The sequence below is a fragment of the Euprymna scolopes genome, chromosome 31 (assembly GCF_053919585.1).
Source record: "Euprymna scolopes isolate OS-2025 chromosome 31, ASM5391958v1, whole genome shotgun sequence".
In the NCBI taxonomy this organism is placed as follows: Eukaryota; Metazoa; Mollusca; class Cephalopoda; order Sepiida; family Sepiolidae; genus Euprymna; species Euprymna scolopes.
The window spans coordinates 69,378,224-69,403,149 of record NC_136512.1 but is presented as its reverse complement, the minus strand read 5'-3'; the positions used below and the strand labels follow the sequence as shown (position 1 = coordinate 69,403,149).

The 24,926-nt window shown below is 35.1% G+C and overlaps 1 protein-coding gene across 1 annotated transcript in view; it reads left to right on the top strand.

Annotated features, from left to right (window-relative positions):
* Positions 1-24,926, top strand: part of LOC145255806 (uncharacterized) — a 654,582-nt gene that overhangs the window by 67,789 nt on the left and 561,867 nt on the right. Inside the window, exon 2 of the mRNA XM_080114494.1 lies at positions 9,220-9,386. Within this exon, the coding sequence (XP_079970620.1) occupies positions 9,220-9,386 (167 nt within the window). The remainder of the gene's footprint in view (positions 1-9,219; positions 9,387-24,926) is intronic.

The following is a 24,926-nucleotide window of genomic DNA, read 5'->3' as shown; positions in this document are numbered from 1 at the left end:
GATTCCAAATCAAAAATTCACTCAGGTATTTTGTGTTTGTTACTGCAACACTTGTTTAATAGAAACTGATTACTTCTGTCTTATCAGCCACTCGTATCTGACTATTTGGAAACTGACCACTAACTGTGAAACGTCTTCTTGTCTCAAGAGTTAAAAAAAGTCCCATCATTATTTTACTAATCTCATTTTTTTTATACTTTTGATCTTCTGAAGAATCATTTTCTTCCATTGTCAGGAATCTTGGCTCTGGGCAGGTGGGGGGGGGGGGTGGAGTCCATAATATGCATTATTACATTATCTTTTAATCATTATATTCTTACTTGAATAAACTGTCTCAAACTGGAGACTGTCAACAAACTAACTCTGACTCCTAAATTTATTGACTCAAAATCGGAAACCTTATGTTCATTTTTTTTTGTTAGTCATTGTCACACCTGATTAATAACATTTGCTTACCTTATCAGCCACTCCTAACTGACTATTTACAAACTGGCCACTGACCATGAGGCATCTTCCTGTCACAAGAGTTCAAAAAGATTTCCACATCTTTTTACTAATCTCACTTCCTATATTATTGCTCTGCTAATAAATCATTGTTGACGGATCTTGGCTCTAGTTAAAGGAAAGGGCATCTATACTATCACAGTAATGATTCGTCAAGAGATGTGAACACCAGGATGTACACAACCCCCCCCCCCAAAAAAAAACAAACAAAAACAAATGTAACCTTGGTAGAGGTAATAACCATTGAGAATCTAAGAACCAGATTTAAATATTTTTACACTTGAAATAATCTTGAAGTAATGAATGTCGTTCATTGTTAAACTTTTTCATGTCATATATAGTGTTTACTTTTAGCTTTATTAATTTTATTAAAAAAGCCATGGACGCTTCATGCATTAATCCTACGCTCGATGTTAAAGAGCAATGTGTATTTGTATAACCACTCCTGTCACGTGAAACTTAGGAAGTTTAAAAAAAAAAAAAAAAAAGGTGCTGAATGAAGCAATTTTTAATAGAAGGGAGAAAACATTTCTTGCATTTAACTTTGAGCTAGGGTAAAAGTGTAGTATCTGTTCTATCCTCGGTTAAAGGAGAAGAAATCCTTGATTGAGGCCATTTTTATTTTTGTCTCTCACAGAGTACCCATTTTCTGGGAAACGAATATATTCCACTCAATGTTAATGACCTTGTGTCTAACTTTAGCCTTATGGAGAGGTAAATAGGGACAGATAGCAAGTCAGACACCCCGTTTCCATCTGAAATAAATTCGAGGGAAAAAATCCATAACCTTATTTCCTTGTTTCTGTTTCTTATTCCTTTTCTTTGTATACTATTTAATATGATCTTGTTTCTTCGTTTTTTCTTTAATTTTTCAGTTTGAGATGTTTCCTTTTTATTTTTGCATATTCATTTTGTTTTATTTTTATTTTTTTTGCTAGGCTGGGATTAATACACTGAACCCCAAAGGAGGAGATAATGACTGAGAGAATATGTCAAACACTATTTTACTATTTACGAAACTATTGCATATATATATATATATATATATATATATATATATATATATATATATAAGAAAATATGACAATGCAAATTACAGGATATTAATTTAATTTATATAAAAAAAATGTTTCCAAAATAAATATGCAAGGAATAACTAAGGCTTTTTATAGGTGTTTGCAGATTATTATATGTACGGTATTTCCAAATCTGATATATCACGGAGGCATAAAATGTTTTGATGTTCATATAGTTAGGGTAGATATTCATTTAGATGAATATGAATATTAATGCAAACACTGACAAAGCATTTTTTTTCTGTCACTTTTAAAAGATGATGAAATATGCAAGAAATAACTATACAAAAAAAATATTAATATTTTAATTTTCTTATTTTGATTATTTGAACTACTGTTCTCCATCCACACAATGTTTCAGACAACGTAACTTCTGACCTTCTTCAAGTGCAGCTTTAAAACTTGGGAATATTTATGTTAAACTTGAGAATCCACTATATAGGTTCTAGAGTTCAATAAGACGCACTTGAGAAGAGTCAGAAATCACATTGTCTAAAACATTGTAAGAAAAGAAAATCTGAAATGCAAATAGTAGTCCGAATAAGCTAAATAATACAAATTATCAATTTATATCTAAAAAAATTCTGAAAAATTTTAATATCTAAGAGGAGGATATTGGAGCGTTGTGTATAATTTGCAAGGATTGTGTTTGAAGGCTATGACAATACAGTCTTGTAGAAAACACTGTTAAGTACGAGATAAAAAAAAAAAAAAAAATGACAACAACAAAATAAAAAACACCAGTAAAGGGAAGGTGCAGCATCCTTTTAATCTATTTTGTCAGTCATAGAAGGCAATTATTGGTCTGGGTTGTTAAAGACAAATAAAAATTTCATTTTAATAAACTTTACCCACACACTAAGAGCTACTACCACTGCGACCCATAACACCAGGTACATATATATATAGATAAGTAGTAGCTTTCGCGTGTGTGTGTGTACAACTCTCCTACAACCAACACCATTGAACCGATCATGACCAAACCTGGCATGATGATGGTCCCCCACCCAGGGATGGTGCACACCATTTTCCAAGGTAAAGGTCAAGGTCATAGCTTATAAATATATACTCTCTTACAGCCCACTCCACTTGACCAATCATGACCAAACCTAACATGATGATGGTGTCTGACTTAGAGATGCTGCACACCATTTTTCAAGGTCAAAGATTAAAGTCATATTTGGTGCGGCTCTTACAACATGTACTTATTGCAAAAGTGCCCGTGAAGTACACAGTGAAGTCCAGAGCAAAGCGTGGCATCTTTGCTAGTTTAATAATAAACATTTTTCCATTCATTAAAGAAACATTCTTTTAATAATTACCTATTTTTAACTATTTACAGAATATAACAAAATAATTGAGATAAAGTCAAAAAGGCATGATGACAATAAATATAGTTGAAAACAACAATATATAAATTAAATAATATAAGGAGTTGGGTTTGAAGGCTATAACAATGCAGTCTTGTGGAAAACCACTTCAGTACGAGACAAGATAAAAAGATTTGACAAAAAATATATCAGTAAAGGACCGGTAAAGTGTCCTTTAATGTTAGTAGGCAATCACCTACAGATGATCTCTCAATCAACTCGTTAGGTGGGCATCAGGAAGGGCATCTGAACAATAAAAATTTTGGTTAGAGTCAAGATTGTCTGCTCTTTTTTCTTCCGGTTTCTTCTGTCCGTTTATCTGAATAATTAGAAATAGGTCAAGTGAACAAAAAAGTTATTTTTAGCATGAGGAAAGAAGGGGAGGCTTTCTCGTTATCTGAGAGGAAGATGATCGTATATCAGAAGGGACCATAATTTTCTTGTCGTCATCGTCCCGTCTGTGGAGCAGAAACAGGAAGTGAAAATGAGCTGACAATCTTGACAATAACCAAAATTTTTCCTCAGTTAAGGAAATGACTTAAAAAAAACTTAATCAGGTTTAGGAATCAATTTTTATAGTGCGTCAAACATGTAAAATAGCAATGATAGTGCGTTTGAAATCATAAAAATGATATACTTTTCAGATTTATTTAAAATATCTGTAAAAGGCGGTGGATTTACAGATGAAACGAGCACATCGGTGGGTTAGATTGAAATTGCCGACTTTTAAAGAGTAACAAACAAAACAAAAAATATGTGAGTTTTTTTTTTTTTTTTTTTTTTTTTTTTACATCAGATGAAGTGCTTGTGGCGTCGTCTCTGGTCTTAGTAGGGCAATTTTGTATGACGGTAGTATCCAAGAACCACACCAACATTTAATATACATTTTCTATAAGTGTTATGCTATGGTGGAGAAAGGAAATGAAGCCTATTAATACGCATGCATATTAAAATGGAAATAAACGCAACACTGAGAAATATTAATGTTACCAGCAAGCAAGTGCTAACTTAAACTGAACAATGTCTTATAAATGAAAAATCTCACGGAAAACATGATTAAATAACAAAACATTTATGTAAATGCAAGTTTACAAGAAGATAAAAGTCATTTGTAGCAAGAAATGTTTCTTTAGGGAACTCATGTTTTTTGGTAGGAAAATGAATAAGCAAACACCGGAAGTTGGATTGTGTATGTTTATATATATTTGTCAGTGTGATTATGTGTGTGTGTGTAATTAATAGACAATGTGGCACTGGTTCAGTATGCATTAGTTTACCTTATTTTGGTTAATGTGTGTGTAGATGTGAGTGAGGTGATAAAGCTTGTACATGATTCTTAAAGTATTCCTTTCTTGTTCTCCCCCCCCCCCCAACCAAATGCTCAGAAGGAATGGGGTGAGCATACATATTTTTGCGTGCTTCAAGATGCACCGGGATTCATATCTGGAGAACTCTGATTTCGTTGACCAGGTCACTATTTATAAGGTTTGCATAGGCTTGTGAAACTTTAAGTTTAAAACAATTATCATTGGTGGAAAAAATATTGAGTTAAAATTTTCCTGTGAAAACTCTAACTTGCTTTTGGAAATGAAAAGGAGAGTGTATCCCAACAATATGGAAAAGAAAAGAGAGTGGCTATTCAAGGCAGTCACTTTTTGGTATTCATTTGAATTACATCTCCATTACCACATGCCTTTAGCTGATCAGTCTGTCAAAGATAGTGTCTCAATAATCCCACTAGATTGGCATCAGGAACAGCATCTGGCTTATGAAAATTTTCCCTTAGTTTTGGAAATGACTTCTAAAAATACCTGGGCAGAGATAAGTTTGGAAATCAATTTCTAAAAGCCGTCCAATATATGCCAGCATGTAAAACAGATATTAAACCAAATATGATGATGGTAGAATAATACCATTTGAATCAAAAGTAATAAACCGATTTTACCAAAAAAATTATTTTGTTTAAATGCATCGACAGCAGACAATACTAGAAATTCCCTCTGGTATTTTGCAATTCTGTGAAGAATCATTACTATTTCAAGTGTTCTCCAAACTTTGGAACTAGCAGATGGTAAAATTCGTGCAAGTCTCATATGTCTTATTGTATTGCAACATCTATGCAATAGATTCCCCAACATCCTCTTCAATTCTTCATCTGTGTCATTTCAGCCAAGTTCAACAAGGATGTAGAATCCAATTAACACTTAACCAGCATAACGGCGCCAACTATCTTGAATGCTTGAATGAAATAATATCTATTACTAATGGCGATTTGGTATCTGTCTGAATCTGCAACTAAATGTACTATTGTATTATCACTTGATGGTGAATTCGAGGGGGCGGTATTGTAGTATCTATTCGTTTGTCATGAAATCATACTCTCAGGCAAGTGGTTAGAGTACTTAGAAAAATCAATTGTAAAAGTATATTCTCCTGGAGATTGAAGGTTCAATTCTCAGTGTGGGTGACCAAAAAATATAATTGTGAATTACTTAGGACGTCTATCCAGTCATGGCTGACGGAACAAGAGCATTCTACCCCTGTGAAGTAAATAAAAGGTTCCGTTCAAAATTCCGTCCAACTTTCCGAGTCCGCCAGAAACATTTAGTTGGACAAGATACACTTGAAGAAGTTTGGGGGTTACATTAGCCGAAACATTGTGAACTCTGTTCCGTCTGCCTGCTTCCCTCCGGACTACAGCTTGGATGTCTTCAAGTCCAATGTTAACAAATTCCTAATGAACCGCCCCCTTAATTAAACACTTCATCAAATCTCCACACTAACGTAATGTACTTGCAATAACTCTTATCTTCCGGGCCTTGATAAGTGGTGATCACTGTGTAAAAAAAAAAAAAAAAAAAAAAAAAATGACGCTCAAGATGAGAAAAGTAGTCTGAGGACTCCAAATAATATGAATACTTCAAGGCATTTTTAATTTTTAAAAAATGTTGCGGATAACAAAACAAAAAACCAAAATCTAGAAAAACAAAACAAAACGAAAACAACAATATTATATTTTCCAAATGGATTGAGTAAAGGAACACATCAGTTTTTAGCTGAAAAAGGTAAATTGTTGGAACTAAAAAAAAAAATGTGGATAAAACACACACGCATATTTATATGTACAGGATGGAACAATACAGTTGTCACCCTAAAGAAAACAACACTACAGCTTTATTTTAAAACTTTTATTGAAAAAAAATCAATTCAAATAATTGATTATGTAGTAGAGCTGACATCTATTCAATGTAGCTGCCTTCAGCCTCAATCACCGCCTCAATATGGGACTGGAACTGGGAGTATATCTTTTCCTCAAGTGCCGATGGAAGCTCAGCGAATACTTGGGGGATGGCGATGATCAGGATGGCTTTGGTGTTGTGGGAGGCCATGTTCATGATGTTCTGAATGTATGATCAAACGAAGTAGTCCAGCGAATTCTGATCGTGGGAGGAAGAGGCCAGTGAGAGAAGGGTACAAAGTAATAGCACTCCTTCTGAAGCCAAATCTGGGTCTCTTTGGACATGGGCCAGTGCTGAGTCCTACTGCCACATTCAGGGTCTGCTAGTGGCCACTTGATTACACCAGGGGATCAACACATTATTCATCCAGGTACACTTTGGTGTTGACTTTCAAGCTGACTTTGAAGATGTGAGGTGGTAGGATGTGGCCCTCACTTGGAACCACACCCAAGACTGTAACCGTGGCTGGAAACTTTAAGCTGTGCTCTCAAATGTTGAACCATCCAGATTTGCATTTGGAAGGTGCTGGCAATGGTCTTTAGTCATAACTTGGATCATGAGTTGTACAGCAACGCATCTCCGATCTCGCTTGTAGAACATTGCATTACTATCAGACATGATAGAAGGCTCCTACCGCTCTTGGAGTTTGTACACAACTCGCCAACAATTTGGATTTACCAAGTGCTGCATGTAGGAAGACCTCGGTACCTCCATGTAAGAACTGCAAAAAAACTAATGTCATCATCTCCTCTCGGGTCATTTTTGTTCCATAATAAAGGAAAAATGACACTTCATAATGGTATTTGTTTTCGTTATCGTTCAATTCGTGAGGTACCGTTTATCAAGTTTTTTTTTTTTTTGTCTTTCCACTCTCAAATGGTTGGAAATCGTTGTATATATTACATCTAATTCAGAAGTAAGTTCTCAAACAGTTGTGCGTGAATTGGCCTTGACTAAGGCTCTTAATTGATCATTGTCAACATTCGATGGCCGATCACTGTGCTCATCATCTTCAAGACTCTTGTCACTGCCACAAAATTTCTTAAACCACCATTGTGCTGTGCATTCAGTAGTGGTTCCTGGGCTTAATGCTTTGTTGATATCGCAAGCTGTTTGAGCAGCTTTTTGGCTTAGCTTGAATTGAAATAAGTAAAATTATGCGAATTTGGTTTTTTTTTTTTCCATTTTTCACTCCAAACAAGACAAAATGGCACTTTGATGTAGGGGGCTACTATCAGGGACATAAGTTGCAGGGATACTATGTAGGGAGTTGAGCAGCAAGACGTCTGTTTGCATTACACTTGAACTTCTGCATGTCAGTACAGTTGGGGAAGCAGGAACCTGGAAGGGAATTCCAAAGTCTAGTAGTTCTGGGGAAGAAACTATTAGAGTAGAAGTCTCTTTTACATCTAGGGATCTCTACTGTGTAGGGGTGGGACTTTGCTGCTTGTCGGGTTTATCGGGGGCACAAGTGTTCGTCGGAACATTCACCATTAAAATACTTGTAAAACAGGCAGAGGGATACAACATTTCGTTGATGGGACAGAGGCTGAAGCTTAGATGACAGTTCAGGATCTATCAGGTTGACAATTCTCTTTTGAATCCTGTCCAGGAGTGAGAGACTAGTAGCAGATGTACCAGGCAAAATGTGACAACGGTACTCCATACATGAGCGAATGGTGGCCTTGTAGAGGTACAGGATACTTTCAGGCATAAGGAACTTTCTAGCATGGTAGAGAGAGCCCACCCTCTTCGCAGCAGCCTTGGCAATGCTCTCGATGTATTTGTTCCAACTCGTGTTCCCTGTGAACATTAAGCCGAGATGTTTAAACGAAGTACTTTCAGGTAATGTATCTTTAGTGATAGCTATTGGTGGTTGAGAAGGTTTCTTGTAATTATTAAAGGAAATGAGCTTAGTATTGGCAGCATTGAACATTACCATCCATTTTTGATCCCCCATTCCTCTAGGGTTTCTGCCATTTAGATATGTGTTTTTTGTGTTCTGCCTTGGATATGTGTTCATTCGTTTTCCCCTCGTGCCTGCTCAGAAACTATTTTATCAGGAATAATAAAGATCCAAGAGACGACCTCTGTGGTACACCTGCATTTATATCATAGTGTTTAGACGTACAACCATCGAGGACAACCTGGATTCTTTTCTGATTTAAGAAGGATTTAATTATGTTAAGTATTCGTCCAATAATACCATATTATCTGATTTTCATGAGAAGACTATCGTGCTATACCCTGTCAAAAGCCTTGAATATATGTAGGGCTACTGCCCTCCCCTGCCCTGCCTTATCTAATGCATGGTATATACGTTCAGAGATTAGTTAGAATATCTGCAGTGGAACGGGCTTGCCTAAATCCATATTAATAGCCGGACAGAAATTTAGCAACTGTAAGATGGTGGACTAGAGCTTGATTAATTATGGACTCAAATATTTGACAAAAAGAGGGAGGCGGCTAATGGGGCAATAATTTCATGAGTCAGTTCTTTCGCCAGAATTTTTGTAAACTGCACCTGCAGTTTAGTGCTGCACAGATGTGAAATTGCATAGTGATGCTGACCACGAAGTTGAAGCATGTTCTAATACACATTCCAGCAGTTTGTCTCATCTTACCCAATCTCATTCGATGCATAAGAAGCCTTTCCTGTTTCACCAGCAAGGAGGTATGTTTCAAGCATTATGGCAATGTTTATCTGGAGGTCCATCATTACTTTTTTCTTCACTTCTTCAGTCGAAGAGGCCAATTGTTGTTTGGGCTTCTGTGTGTGTACCAGTTATGAACATGTCCCAATGGCTTTGGAAAATTTCCTGACTATGACGTCATGTCCCGAAACATAGCTCCTCCAATGGAATTTTCCACTTTTCTGCTTAATCTAACCTAATGTGGAAAATACCGTTTTTAACCCTAGTTTTACACGTCCATGTCGAATATCATTATATTCATTCCAGATTGCCTTTAATTTTTTTATATCATGCAATCTTGAGCAACAGTCTCACTTTCTTTTTTTTTCGTTTTAAGGAATTGGAAAGGTTTTCATTGGATATATGCAAAATTCATCATTGCTCCAGACCAATTTAAACCCAGTGAAAAGCAATGCATCAACCATATCATATAATCTCCCTGTTTATATAAGAGTTTTTGCGGATCACAATGGAACACAACCAGGAATACCGATAACGGATAATGTAAGTGTTTTCCAATTTTTATGAGAAAAATAAGCCTGAAAAAAGTCAAACCTTCTGATAATTTTTAACTAACTATCTAACATATAAAGTAAAGCAAGTCTGTGTGTTTTTTACATTTAACTCTGTTTCTGTATAAATCCCCAATTTATATTGGAGCATATTTTGTTAATAAATTATTATACATATATTCAAATTTACTTTTAGAAATAAATATTTAACAACGTCCATTTCTATGTATGTGCATTTCTTAAAATCACTTTTATTTGAAGAATGAGATTATCAAATTACTCTTTCCAAAACGTGGACAATGTTTTTTATCAGCATATTAAAATTTATCAGTCAAAAGTTAAGTAATATTATATGACACGTATGGATGCAAAAAAAAAAAAAAAAAAAAAAAAAAATCGGCACAAATGCATTCCCAAATCAAGAGAGAAAAAGGTAATTCCCTCTTGGCAAAAAAAAAAAAACGTCTCTTATTTGCTTTATTTAGTTTACATACTAACAAAAAAGGTTTAGTTATAAAATGTAGAAATATTTACAAAACATATTTGAACGTGATGGATCCTGAGCAACACCATTAGTACAGTTAGTAAAAAAAAAAATTATTATTGTAATAATTATATATGAAAGGTGTCCTTTTTTTTTCCAAGACTTATTTGAATGAGAGTAACATATATATATATATATATATATATATATATATATATATATATATATATATATATATATATATTACTAGCATGTCTCGTTAACCGGCGTTGCCCGGTGGGATCATGACAGATCCAGATTAGAATCGTTAAAGGATGCTCCCTCCTCGAAAACAAATTAAACTACGGTTGTTGTTGGTGGCCACTGCTGTCCCTGGAAAATAGCAGACACTGGTGGCCATGGCTCAAATGAAATTATTTGGCTTCCACTGTCAGGCATTGTTTTCCAGTGGAAGCCACTGTCTGTGATTATCAGCATTGTTGGTTACTGGCGGTTAGTGCTGGTTTGGGGTGATGACTTGCAGATTCTAAATAAGCATTTAAGGGAAAAATATTATTACATACTTATCTCTCATGCCTAAATCTGTATAACTTCAAAAAAATATGACAAATTGTCCATTAGAAAAATAAAATAGGTGAAAACAGAAGTTTTCAAAGTTAGGGATTCTCACTGTATATTAACTCTTTAGAATGATCGAAATCAGTGGTAGATATCCGTCTTCTACTGATGACAGTATCTTTATTTAGTTTAGATATTAACAAAAAAAAGTGTGGTTATAAAATGTAGAAATATTTACTGTGGTCAGAAGCTAAGAAAAACAGAAGTCTTACTGTGGGTGTGCAGCGAGTGAGTTCAGGCCGAGAAAAGGAAAAGCAAAGATGGCGGCCAGCATTTGATTACGTGCGTTCTCGCAAAATCTTGTGTGCGCGTGAAGCTGGACACTACAAAGCGAGCTTCATTTTTCGGTGCTGGGGAGATTCCAGATCTGGCAGGAGAATAAGTGCAATGGGAGTGGAGATTCTACTTTCTCGGATTTATTCCCTTTTGTGTGTTTGAGGTGACCCCCCCCCCCAGGAGGCGCACTGCAGTTTTAGGACCATGCCCCTCTTTTTTTTTTTTTAAAGATAGTATTTTCATTTACAAAACATATTTGGATGTAATCGATCCTGGGCAACACAATTAGTACAGTTAGTATATCTATCTAGCTATCTATCTATAAATATGTGTGTGTGTTAACGAATAGAATAAGACGCTAGTAGGAAGCACTTTGATATTGAAATTCAAAATATTAGTGTTAAAAGACACTAGACAAGTGTCAGGTTTTTTCGCTTTTTTTAAATAAACATATTTATTTAAAATATGAAATTTTCGACTCGTTAGAGTCTTCATCAAGAAATTCAGAGTAGAATAATTCACTATAAGCAATCACTTTAACTCTATTATTTAACACGTGTGCACATGACTGAAGGCCTACACACTGGATTGAACATTTAAAACATTCATCTTCATCAACATCTGATGACCATACTAGTAACATCATGGCATGTGAAGAAAAAAGCAAATATTGTGTTGAACATTTAAAACATCGATCTTCAACATCTGAAGACCAGTAACATCTTGGCACATAACAAAAAACAAGTATTATCTGATTTTCTTTATGATTCTTTTATGAGTCGAAAATTTAAATATTAAATAAATAAATGTTTATTTTAAAAAAATCCTGCATTTGTCTAGTCTTTTAACTTTTGAATTATATACAAGTGATAATCTCCTAAACTAATGAACCGATCATTATGAATTTTTGGAATATATGTCCTAAATAACATGGTGAATTCAGAGGCGCATTGTTTTTTTTCTTTTTTTTTTTTTTGTAAATTTTAATGAGTTTATCCTGTACAACAAAATATATGACCTAACCATGTACATATATATATATATATATATATATATATATATATTTCGGCTTATAAGTCGACCGTCAGATGAGATGAAGTACAAATTTGGAGCAAATTTCAATAAATTTATAATATATCGGTTGTATGAGATGACTGCTAAATCATGAAACCATGTTTGTTTAGCCTAGGCTAGAGATTGCAACACCCGGTATCTTATGAAATATTGATTTTTAAAGATGATTTTCTAACTTTAAGGGTCGTCTTATATGCCAAAATATACGGTATATATATATATATATATATATAATATATAGATGTTATTTGTTTTTATTTTTGCGATACGTCTTAAATGAATTCAATTATTTACAAAAGTGCCTTTTTACCCAAATACGAGTTGGGAACAATTTTCCCTTTAACCAATTTGGTACCCCCACATGGGGAGCGGTATATATATTATTTTTAAAATATAATCATTCACTGACACGTGTTTCGTCGTCTGCGACTTATCAGAGTGGCTGAATCTAGCGAGATTCAAAATCGGGACCCCCATGGCAAGAAGCCTAAACCCTTACTTACCCTTGTTTGGGTAAAAATGCACTTTCATAAATAATTGAATTCATTCAAGACGTATTGCAAAAACAAGAGCAAATAACATCTACATAAATCGCGATATATACAAACAGTAAGCGAGGTGGACGAGGGGTAAGGGCTTAGGCTTCTTACCATGGGGTCCCGATTTCGAATCTTGCTAGATTCAGCCACTCTGATGATTCGTAGACGACAAAACACATGTCAGTGGATAATTATATATATATATATATATATATATTTCCAGGTCATTTGAAACCATAGCAGCAAGTTTTAATCTCCCCTCCATCAAGGCCAGAGGTTTGGGGGGAAATATCAGATATTTTGTAATTCATATGCAAAACTAGAGAAGTAAATGACTATGATTGAAACATTTTATGGCTGTAAAAAGTGGCATCTTCTATAATATAAATCTCACCTGTCTGTTTAAACGTATGTATGCATGTTTGTATGTCTGCCTAAAACTTTCGACAGAGGTGACGGATTTTCGCAAGATTGGTATCATTTTGAAGCCCGACTCTTCAGACAACAAATATCGAAAAATTGGCCAAAAACATCAATTCCTTCACCCTTAACTTGGCAATTTTCTACAGGGAAGGGTCGCTTTTTTCGCCAATATTTTGGAAAGTCATCCCTTCTTTTTGATTGTCTAGCCTTAATTTAAACCTACGTTACTTTCGATTTGGCGATGGGTGCCACAGCAAAGACGTCACGTTTTTTTTTTTTTTTTTTTTTTTTTTTTTTTGTGTTCTTTTCCACTTTCCTGTTACAGGTTCGAGCCTGCCTGCCTGCCTGCTACCACTTTTTTTTTGCTCAACACACACCTCCAAACACCCGGGCATCGCCGGTCACTGAGGCCAGTATACATATTTATAAATGCATCCAATTCAAAGAGGTGACTTTGATGCAGGCATTTGTGCAAAAAATGAAACTTTCTACAACTTATGAAAGTGAATTTGAATACAAAAGCAGCATTTCCACATTGCTTATATCACGGAATAAAAATGACAACAAATGTGCACACTGCCAAAAACACATATTCCAAATGTTATAATGATGCTTCATTAGTTTATGAGTTATGTACAACCCGACCTTATTATAAGTTGATTTTTTCTTTTTAGACGATTGTTATTTTATCAACTTGCATGAAAAGAGCTATGTACGAGGGGCAGAATGTAATGCCCCTGATCTACTTCCAGTTGTCTGATCTAGCTCAAATTTTGCATGTGCAATGATTTATATCTCTACGGGTTATCTGGCAAATTACAGTTCTAAATTAATTGTGGTTTCTGTTTTACAGGTGTTTGAACTGAGTCAGGTGTGAAATGGAGCCTGTTGAATGTCGAGCAGTGATCCGGTTTTTGTATTTGAAAGGACGCACACCAAAGGAGACTTTTGATGAAATGAAAGAAACTTATGGTGATAATGCCCCATCATATGACCTTGTAAAACGCTGGCATCATAAATTCAAACATGGCTGGAAGTCTGTGGCCAAATAGCCCAAGATGTCAAGATTAGTACAGGGTCTGCGGAAACTATCATTCATGACCATTTGCATATGCATAAGGTGTCTGCCAGATGGATTTCCAGGTTGCTCACACCATTCCAGAAGCGAGAATGCGTCGAGTGCTCAAGGATGAATTTGGAGATGTGCCAAGAAGATGAGTCAAAGTTTTTCAAAAGACTGATTACACAATCCTGGGTCCATCACTATGATTCAGAGACCAAAGCCCAGTCAACGCAGTGGAAGCACTTGGACTCACCGCCTCCAAAGAAGGCAAGGATGCAGCCCTCCGCTGGCAAGGTCATGCTCACAGTCTTCTGGGACCAGAACGGAGTAGTGATGACAGATTTCCTCGCAAAAGGTACCACAATTACAGGAGCCTATTATGCTTCACTTTTGAGGAAATTAAGGGAAGCTATCAAAATCAAGAGGCGGTGCAAGATCAGCAAAGGTACGCTTCTTCTGCAGGACAATGCTCCGGTCCGCAACTCGCATGTCCCCAGATTAGAAGCATGGACGTGTGGTTATGAAGTCCTTCCCATATTCCCTACTCTCCTGACCTTGCACCGTCTGACTTTCACCTCTTCCCAGCCATGAAGTTGTTTTTGAAAGGAAAGCGTTTCCCAGATGATGCAGCCTTGATTTCTGAAGTCACGTCGTGGTTGGAAGACGAACCTGGGGTGTTCTACAAACACGGTCTCCAGAGCTGCATCAAACGATGGGAGAAATGCATAACTCTGGGTGGTTCCTATGTAGAGAAAGACTAATAACTGTGCCAAGTTTCACTGCTCTACTGCTATGGGAAGTAGGTCAGGGGCATTACTTATTGCACGCCCCTCATAAAAGATGCTTAAAACCATTTGAATTATGCAAATAGCATCAGTAGTTCAAAAGTTACGAGAATTTTAATTGCCAAAATTTAGGTTTTTCTGTGGACATTTTTCTTTAAAAAAAAGTGGGCTAAATTACAGACTTCAACATTTCAAGAAATTCGGTAATTTCGCCACCATTTATTTATTTTTTAAGCTATTCTGATGAAACAAGGCACTCTTATGTAAAATTGTGTGCTCTTTCTGATTATGCAGTCAAATTTGATGTATCTCTTTACCATAAGACATGAATTATAAATTCAGATGTACAAATTTCAATTTTTTTTAAACTAGTGCATGATATCATACAGTGGGTGTCTATTCATGAACAAAACTAAGTATTATAGTAGTATTTAAATATAGTTTTATTGTGAATAGGCATTTTCCTGCCTCCTCACCAAAGGAGAGCTTAATCTGGGTGTAGCCATTGAATGCCTAAAGAACATTCATGGCCGATATTTACTACTCCCCTCACAGAAAAAAAAAAAATTGAGTAGATATGAATTAATCTCAGAAATAAATTGAAGAAAATTTTTCATATAGATTTTGGATTTCTGTAAAAGATGAAAATTGTCATAGTCGATCAGAACTTATGCATTTTGGGACCAGTCCAATTTCCAATTTTGTAAATCCTCTCTATCTGGCCCAAAATATACCCCTATTTTCTGAGATGCAACTATAAATTGTACTCTACATGAATCCTTAATGTAGCTTTCACAGTACCAGGATACCAGGAATCCTGATAAGCAACAACTATATATATTCACCAGTTGATGGTAATTCTTGTCATTTCTATTTTGTTGTTTTACTGAAAATTCAACTATAAAAGAAATAAAACGGTAATTTTTTACCTTGTTTTCACCTTAACAATTAAAATGATTACTTTTATGTTTTAGGGTATGTTGAAAATATCGCATTTAAATTTTCTGCAAATAAGTTGTTTTCCGGATATTAAGCAATGTCATTTCTTATGTTATCGCTGGTGGCCATCTTGGTACACATGAGCGCGCAAACATAACCCCGAGAAACTATGCGGAAATGCATGTACCAAGATGGCCACCAGCAATAACATAAGAAATGACGTTGCTTAATATCTGGAAAGCTACTTATTTGCGATATTTGTTTTTAGCATACCTGAAAACCTGAAAAGATAGTCATTTTAAAGAAAAATGTTAAGGTGGAAATAAGGTAAAAATTTACAACATGCATCACAATGAAATTCTTTATCGAATTGCCTAATTGTTATTATTTAGATATCTTCAGTTAAAAAAGAAAAACGGTTTGTTTTACAGATTGGAAAAAAAGTGGTCTTGACAATGAGTTAAAAATAAATTCAAGTTTCACAATATATTTTATTTAATTGTTAGGTGAAAGCACAGAATAGTTAACAAAACGCCCTTCCTTCCCCATGTTAAGAATGGGTTTCTAAATAATAACGTTATTATTTCAGCATGGTAGCATAAGTGCAAAAGTACCTTTTATTTGCTATATATATATATATATATATTTTTTACCACTAAAAAACAAACGCATGTACTTAGTACATTTGTTTGTTTTTTTTAACGCTTTTAGTACACATGTACTAAAAGCGTTAAAAACAACAAAATAGTATTGTCCAGAAATCAAATTTGAAAAACTTGATAATAATTTTTTTAAACTGACAAAGTCAGAATAAAAAATGAAACTTTTTTCTGCTTTCGTTTTCCTTAAGCGATTTGGATTTCTATAAAAGATAACATTTTAAAGAAATTTCCGCACAATTAATAATTATCAAATATTTACATATTATACATGAAAATAATTCTGAAACTATTATCTATATGAAAATTGATGATATATACCGATTTATCTTATCAATTTTGAAATATTCTTCATCAACTTTGCTTGGTTGTAACTTTGCTTCCTGTGGTCGTAAAAAAAAAAAAAAAATCAAAGACCAGTAAAGATGGACTTCTATGCTTATACAACCTATAAAATTTCAGCTATATCCAATCAAATTTAACCCCGCGTATATGTATCCAAACGTAACATATGAAATGTAAACATTGAAAAAAAACTGTTCCCTTTTTGCTGTCGTAATTTTTTACCGTTTTTTTTTTTCATTTTTAACTTGGGACATAAAAACATTGAAAGCATAAAAGCAAAATAACTTAACATTATTGGAATGCTTATTCTATTCTCTTTTCATCAATGTAATTCTTTTAAAAATTGACCCACAAATAAAAAAAGATATGACTTATTGAAGCACATAAGGTATGTAATATTGTTGATGTCCACAAAAATACAGCATACGCTTGGAATGCTACTGTGAAATAACAGCAAGGGGAGACTTGATTCCAAACATCTCTCACATGTTATATCTCCCCTCTTTGGTTTTCATACATAAAGTAAATTTCACAGTGTATAAGGATTAGAGATATTCATAATCGTTCCCTATTTTTAAAAGAGGGGAGATATAACATATGAGAGATATTTGGAATGAAATCTCCCCTTGCTGTTATTTCAGATCATTTGAAACCATAGCAGCAAGTTTTAGTCTCCCCTCCATCAAGGTCAGAGGTTTTGGAGAAATATATATATATAGCTATATATAGCAAGACATTCCACGATTGAAGGTTTTATTTATCTTACCAATCAGTTCTTCTAACATATCCACATTTTTGTACATTTTACGGACCTGTTTCGTTATGCAGAAACAATTAATATTTATATCTTAGTATTAAATTTTTTCTTACATGTACTCATCATAAAAAAACAAATGGGCATAATCATATGTTGGAAAAACACTTGTAGAAGAATTCACATCACCTGTTAATTCAGGTAGCCATTGTAGTTTTTCATGGATAACTTTTATATACGTAAAATAATTATGTACATAAGTTATTCATGGACACATGTTTCTTGCTAGCAAGCAGTCATCACACAATATGGTTGTGGGTTCTAACTTTGTCAAAGTCAAGCCATGCTGATGACTGCTAGCTAACGAGAAACACATGTCCATGGATAACTTTTTATATGTATATGTGTGTGCATCTCTTCCCCCCCCCTCCGTGAGTGTTTCCGTATAAAAGGTATCTCAAACATTGCTTGTGATGCTTCACTTGATCTCTACGCCTTTGTAGTTTTATAGCCTGGACAGTCGGATGCGTAGATGACAGAAAGCAAAGTTCGCCTTTAAATAATGAAAGATCAGAACTCTATAAATGGATAGGATCCACGTTTCTTTCAATCAGCCCCGATTTATAGCCAGCTGCAGTGTATATTCGTAGCTTCACTTTTAAGCTTCTGGTGTTTCCAAAGACACTTCCTTCCTTTTCCTTCACCCACCCCCCACCTTTCAGCTTTCCTCCGCCCTCTCCCATCCAACCACAAAGCAGTTAGAATCAGTAAACAAGAGAAAAAGGAATCTAACCAAACAATCCGTTCACCAATCTTTGTTATTTATGCTTTTGATGTCGTCCGTACATTGATTTGTGGATTGACCCCGGGATTTTCTGATCGGAATCGGCACCGTTTGCACTTGAGCGTGGTTGAGAAATGGCAAGAAAAGTCATTCCAATACAAATATCGGTACCGTTTTATGTTTATGGTTTTTACTTTGACGTAGACTTACTTTTCGGCAATATCATCATCATCACCACCACCACCACCACCACCACCACTTATATACTACACATAAAAAATAATTGGCATTTCATTTTTTTTTTTTTTTTTTTTTTTTAATGTTTCTGAATTTTTTAGATGAATATAGATAATTGTATCATTTTGCTTCTCCGGAATACTGTTCTAATCTTGAGTATTATTTTCACAACATTTAGGCACAGAACTTTGAACAGAACCAAAGTTCTGTGCAGATTCCAGAGTTCAACAGAAAAATTCCTGAATTTGAAGGTCAGACGTGACATAAGCCTAAATGTTGCGAAAATAATACTCAAGATTAGAACAGTACTCCGGACAATCAAAATGATACAATTATCAAAGAAAATTACTTTGGCCTGTTTTACAAATATTTTAATGGTGAATGCTCTGACGAACTACAAGCACTTGTACCCCCCTCGACGTAAATATCCCCGACAAACCTGACAAACAGCTAAATCCCACCCTTACACAGTAGAGATCCCTAGATGTAAGAGAGTCTTCTACTCGAATAGTTTCTTCCCCAGAACTGTTAGACTTTGGAACTCTCTTCCGTGATTCTGCTTTCCCAACTGTACTGACATGCAGAAGTTCAAGTGTAATGTGAACAGACATCTTGCTGCTCAACTCCCTTCATAATATCCTTGCAAATTATGTCCCCGATAGTAGCCCTCTACTTCAAAGAGGCACTGTACCTTGTTTGGGGTGAAAATTGAATAGTAAAAAAAAAAAAAAATTTTAAATGACCTTTTATTTAATCCATAAAGGTAGTTTGCTCTCATTCTGCCAGCCATAACTGGGTAGAAGTCTCAAGTATGTAACAATTGTATTTTTCATATCACATGCACTGAGGATTGAACCTTCAACCTGCTGAAGAGCGTCACTTAGAACCGAATTTTTAACATTGATATTGTTTGGGTTTGTTTTCCTTTTCTTTTGCAAAATTCAATCATGTTCTGCAAAGCCAAAAACAATTTTTGGTTCCTCCCGACAAAGAAGGGATTGGACCTCGTAATTCACTCCCGTTCGTCTGTTCATCCATTTGTTTGTTCGCACTTTTCTCAATAACCATGCCTTGGATTTTTAAAAAATTTTGCACAAACATTAGTCATAGTGAAAGTAAATTTTTGCTAGAATAGATTTTCCGGGATAATTTTGGTTACCCCCCTTGGGGCCAGAGGTAAAATTGCCCCCAAATCGTTTGTCTGTTATTTTGTTCACTTTTCTAAATAACCGCGCCTTGGATTTTTTAAAAATTTTGCTCAAACATTAGTCATGTTGAAAGTAAATTTTTCACTCCTGGAAGGGGACTTAGCATGCTCGACTTGTTCTCTATAAAATTACTAAACCAAACACCATGAATAGATATTTTAAGATATAAATAACTCTAAGCATAAAACTTTCTTTCCAAATTTACTGGATTCGCCATTAAATAACCCAAATAGGGTTGATATGCCGTAAAAATACAACCAAACCAAACCAAACATATATATATTTGAAAATATAAAGAATTTTTAGCATAAAAACTGTTATCAAAATCACTGGATTCAGCATTGAATAACACAAAAAGGGTTGATATGCCGTAAAACATTTTCTCACAGTGTGTTAGAGTGATACAATTTGCTGGTGCCATTTTTAATTACGTCATTTCCGTTGATCATTCTTTTTTTGTTGCCGTGAATGAAGAAGTTCAACATCAGAATTTCTCTTTGTCACTTTGCACTTCTCCAAATATCTCATAGAATGTGATTATTGCTTTCCCCATCTATATGATATTCTGCTCGTTTCTTCCTTAGTTAGTCTGTACGTCATGCTTTGAAAGCGGCTAAATACAATTTTCGAAAATCAAACTGCTTAAAAAAAAAAAAAAAAGGTCAAATTCTCAAAATTTGGCTTTAAAAAGGCCAATCTCCCTGAAAAAAAAAAATATAAGAGTAACTTCTCTTTCATGGAGTCTCGTTTTCGAATATCATTATAATTATAATATATGATCATTGTTGCAATGGTGTGAGAAAGGAACTCGCAGTAATTTTTATGTGCAGTGGTTTTTCATCAAAGAAAGAAGTCGGCAAAACGTTACATAAAAAAGGGGGGAACATTAAAAAAAAAAAAAAAAAAACACCGTTAAAAAAAACAAAAAAACAACATTGTCTGCTAAGAGGTGTTGGACTGAAGAAGTAAATTGAAGATTCTCTCCTACAATGTGATTTTATTTGTATTGAACTATGTAGCACAATATTACTTTTTGAATATTTATTAGTACATATTAATTTATCTCATTTCAGTTGGTTTAATACTGAAAAGACAACGGAAACTATTTTCATAGAAATGTTAATAAAGTCATATTTGCTGAGTATTATTGGTTTTTCTACCTGAAATAATTTTTTGCGTTATGCAGAAATTTTTTTTTTTTTTTTTTTACATAGACATCACCACTTATCAAGGCCGATAGGCCACTCAAGGATAAGGGTTAAAGAGTGTACAGTAGTCAAAAGGACAATATAGTAATCAATAGTAATGGAAGTTCAGTAAATTTGTTAACTTAAGTGGAACGGCTCATCAGAACCTTGTTCACGTTGGACTTGAAGACAACCATATTATAGACAGCTGGAAAGTAGGAAAACAGAAGATAATTCCACAGGCGTGCAGTTCTACGAAAGAAGCTTTGATCATGGAATCTATGTTTAGGTTTAGGCACATATTAAGCATGGGGGAATTATTGATAGTGTTTTCTGCTAGACGAGTGTTTCTTGTGAAAGTTTGGCGAGGGGGGACCATAGATTGAAGCTCAGTCGAACACTTTCCATGAAAATAACAATAAAGCAGAGACAAACTCGCAACATCTCTTCTGTGAGATAGAGGTTGCAGCTAAGAGAAAAGGACATCTCCCACCAGGCCACAAAGTCTATTTTGTTGGTTCAATATATGTCTCATTCCGTGGAATTTCTACGGGTCCTAGTAGGTATTATAATAAAACTTTATACACTTACCTTCAGAATGAAAGGGTGTTTTGAAGGATGAATTAAATGACAAGAGGCGTTCAATAGGTAATGCCCTTGATCCACTTTTCATAGGAGTAGAGCAATGAAACTTGGCACAGTTATTTGTCTTTATCTACATATGAACCAATCAGAGTTATACATTTCTCTCTTTTTTTAATGCAGCTCTAGAGAGTGTTTTTTTGGAGATCACACCAGGTTGGTCTTCCAATCACGATGTGACTGTGAATCAAGCTGCATCATCTGGGAAATGCTTTCCTTTTCCAAAACACTTTCATGACAGGAGAAATGAAAGTGAGAGGGTGCAACATCAGGAGGATAGGGGAGGATTTCATAATCACATGCTCGTGCTTCTGATCTGGCGACATGCACCTTTTAGACCAGAGCGTTATCTTGCAGGAAGAGGATGATATTTTTGGTCGTCTTGCTCGCTGATCTTCATTTTGACAGCTGCTTTTAATTTCCTCAAAGGTGAAGTATCATAGGAATTCTGTGGTACCATTTGCCAGGAATTGTTAGGAAACTACTCTCTCATGGTTCCAGAAGACTATGAGCATAATCTCGCCAGTCATTCGCAGACAATATGAATTGGAGCAAATACATTCAGGACATCGCTAAGGCTACTGCAACAAAGTTGAGCTCCCTTTACCCTGCTAGAAAATTACTCACGCTAGAAAATATTCTATATGCTTACAAATTCACAATTTGCTCATGCATATGAAGTATTGCTGTCACATTTGGTGCATCTACCATTAATCTCTCACTCTTAAAAAGGCTCCAGAAAAGAGTCTCCAATCTAATAAGTCCCGCTCTAACCTCTGTCCCATTGCCGAAATGGTGCATCCCTATGCCTGTTTACAAGTACTTTAATGGAATGTGGTCGGATGAATTCAAAGCACTTGTGCCCCCATGACATACATACTCAAGACTGACCCAATAAGCAACAAAATCCCACCCCTTCACTGTTGAGATCCTTATATGCTGGAAAAACTTTTATTCTAATAGTTTCTTTCCTCAGACTGCTAAACTTTGGAATTCCTTCCCTGTTTTCTACTTCTCGACTCTACTAACCCGCAAAAGTTTAAATATAATGTGAACAGACATCTCACTGCTCAGCTCTCCACAGTCCCATTAGATATGGTCCCAAATAGTAGACGCTTATGTTTAAAGTGGCCGTAATGTCTTGTTTGGGATAAAAAAAAAAGAGTAACAAAAATGTCATGAAAACGGCTTGTAAATAGAATACCATTTTTAGTTTTTGTTTTATTGTAGTGAAAAATTTTTTATGTTGCTATGTGTATCTCTGTTCATCTACTAACATTATAGCAAACATCAGCAGCAGCTAACTTGAAGTATTAGCATTGCTTGTAAGCAAGGCAAGGTATTTTCCAAGCAATTTTATTATAAAAGTCCTATGTAATTTAGGAAGTAACAAAAAGAAAAGTATGCCATCACTGTTGCTAGCATAGGTACACTAGTAAATTAGTATCTAATATTGCCTGTACTGAGGATTGAACCATCGACCGCCAGAAGACTCATTTAGAATTGATTCTACTTAGCATTTTTATCTGTTGTGTTACAGTTCCGCAAGAGTAATATCAGGGCTCTATGGACAAACTTATTTTTAGTTGACCTTTGACAACTAAATATTTTCGTTTACTATATTTTTATTTATTTGCAAACAATTATCCTCATAATAACAACTCTAAATGATGGGGATAATAATCTGCAATTAAATACATAAAAATATTAGATGTGATATACATAGATTAATAATCTGCAATTAAATACATAAAAATATTAGATATGATATAAATAGATTAATAATCTGCAATTAAGTACATAAAAATATTAGATGTGATATAAATAGATTAATAGCACATAAAAGCAAGAAAATTGTACTTCAATCATACAAAATCTCAGTGTGAAGACATCTGAAATATATGCTATGTTCCATGAACAAAGTTTCTTTCCTAGAACTCTCTTTGGGGCACAATACCGTAGGAAGCTTCCCAGCTGACTATAACATAGTCGTTTTCAAGTCTAATGTACAGAAGTTCTCATTGAACTGTTCTCTTATATAAGTTCCACCATTACTGATCATCACAGTGTTGTCTCACCGTTTACCTGTAAATACATAAATGCCGATGTAAATATGTAAATGACTGATGTAAATGCATATGAAGTTATGTAACCAGTGTGTGTGAGGGGGGGGAATAACTATAAAAACGAGAAAGAGAATGATTATGATGGAGATGAAATAACGTTTGCGATCTCGTGAGGGACGTGGGTAACGTTTGCGATCTCGTGAGGGACGTGGGTAACGCTTGCGATCTCGTGAGGGACGTGGGTAACGTTTGCGATCTCGTGAGGGACGTGGGTAACGTTTGCGATCTCGTGAGGGACGTGGGTAACGTTTGCGATCTCGTGAGGGACGTGGGTAACGTTTGCGATCTCGTGAGGGACGTGGAAAACATTCTAGATCATGTAGGTGATGTCACGGCCGTAACGCCGAGGAAATAATTGTTGTTGTACAAAACAAAAAGCGAGTTGGAGTTATTTCCTATTCTTTGCCTTAATCTCCTTTGCGACTGAAACTGAATACCTACGTGTTAGTTCCCAGACAACATTAAATACTTAACACTCATTAAACCTTATCTTAGAGTGGCATCCAGGCCTTGATAACAGGTGACCCCCCCCCCCCAGGTAAAAACCGAAAAAGTATGTCAGCAAGATTAACAGTTTTAGTAGTAATAGTAGTGTGTATATGTATATATTATTGATTAAAACCAATAATATTGACGTGTTTTATTTATATATGTAACCAACAAGATGGTGGTGTTATCATTTACATTGTGAGATCTAATAATGCCGTCATTTAATATTCATGAATTTAGATAATCGCTTAATCAGCTTGCAGATTATAGGCTTATGTTTATGGCACAGCCGGCCATAATAGATGAGTTCTTCAATATTTCTTCTGTTATTTCAGCAGCACAGAAACTTTGTCTAATCTTAATCTTTCAGAAGTTATAGGCAGTACGATAATAAGATGTAGGAACAGAGTAGTTAACGAAGCACACCCCCTTCTCATCTCATGGTAAGATTGGGTTTCTAAATGTTGCAAAAATTTTTTGCACACTAAAAGGGTATGACCACAAAGATTTGAGCGATTCTACTTATAGCAAGGGGGTGATCAGAACGAACCAATCAGATGCCAGAATCACTTTATAAAATACTCTGTATTTTTTTGGGGATTCTTTTGTGATAACTCTAACATAGCGCGGACGGCTATATGTAAATACCTAGCCGTAAGTGAAATGACCTCACGGTAAGGAAAAGAAGATTGTAAAAAGGAGAGATCACATTAGAGACATGGAACATATTCGAGATCACGTTAGCGGCGTGGATGACGTTTGAGAGCATGTTTGAGGAGATGATCACGTGGGTGACGTCATGGCCGTAACAATGAGGAAATAAATGTTGTTGTTACAAAGAAAAAGTGGGTTGAATTTCTTTTCTATTCTTTGTCTAATTTTGCGCCTGAGGCTACAACG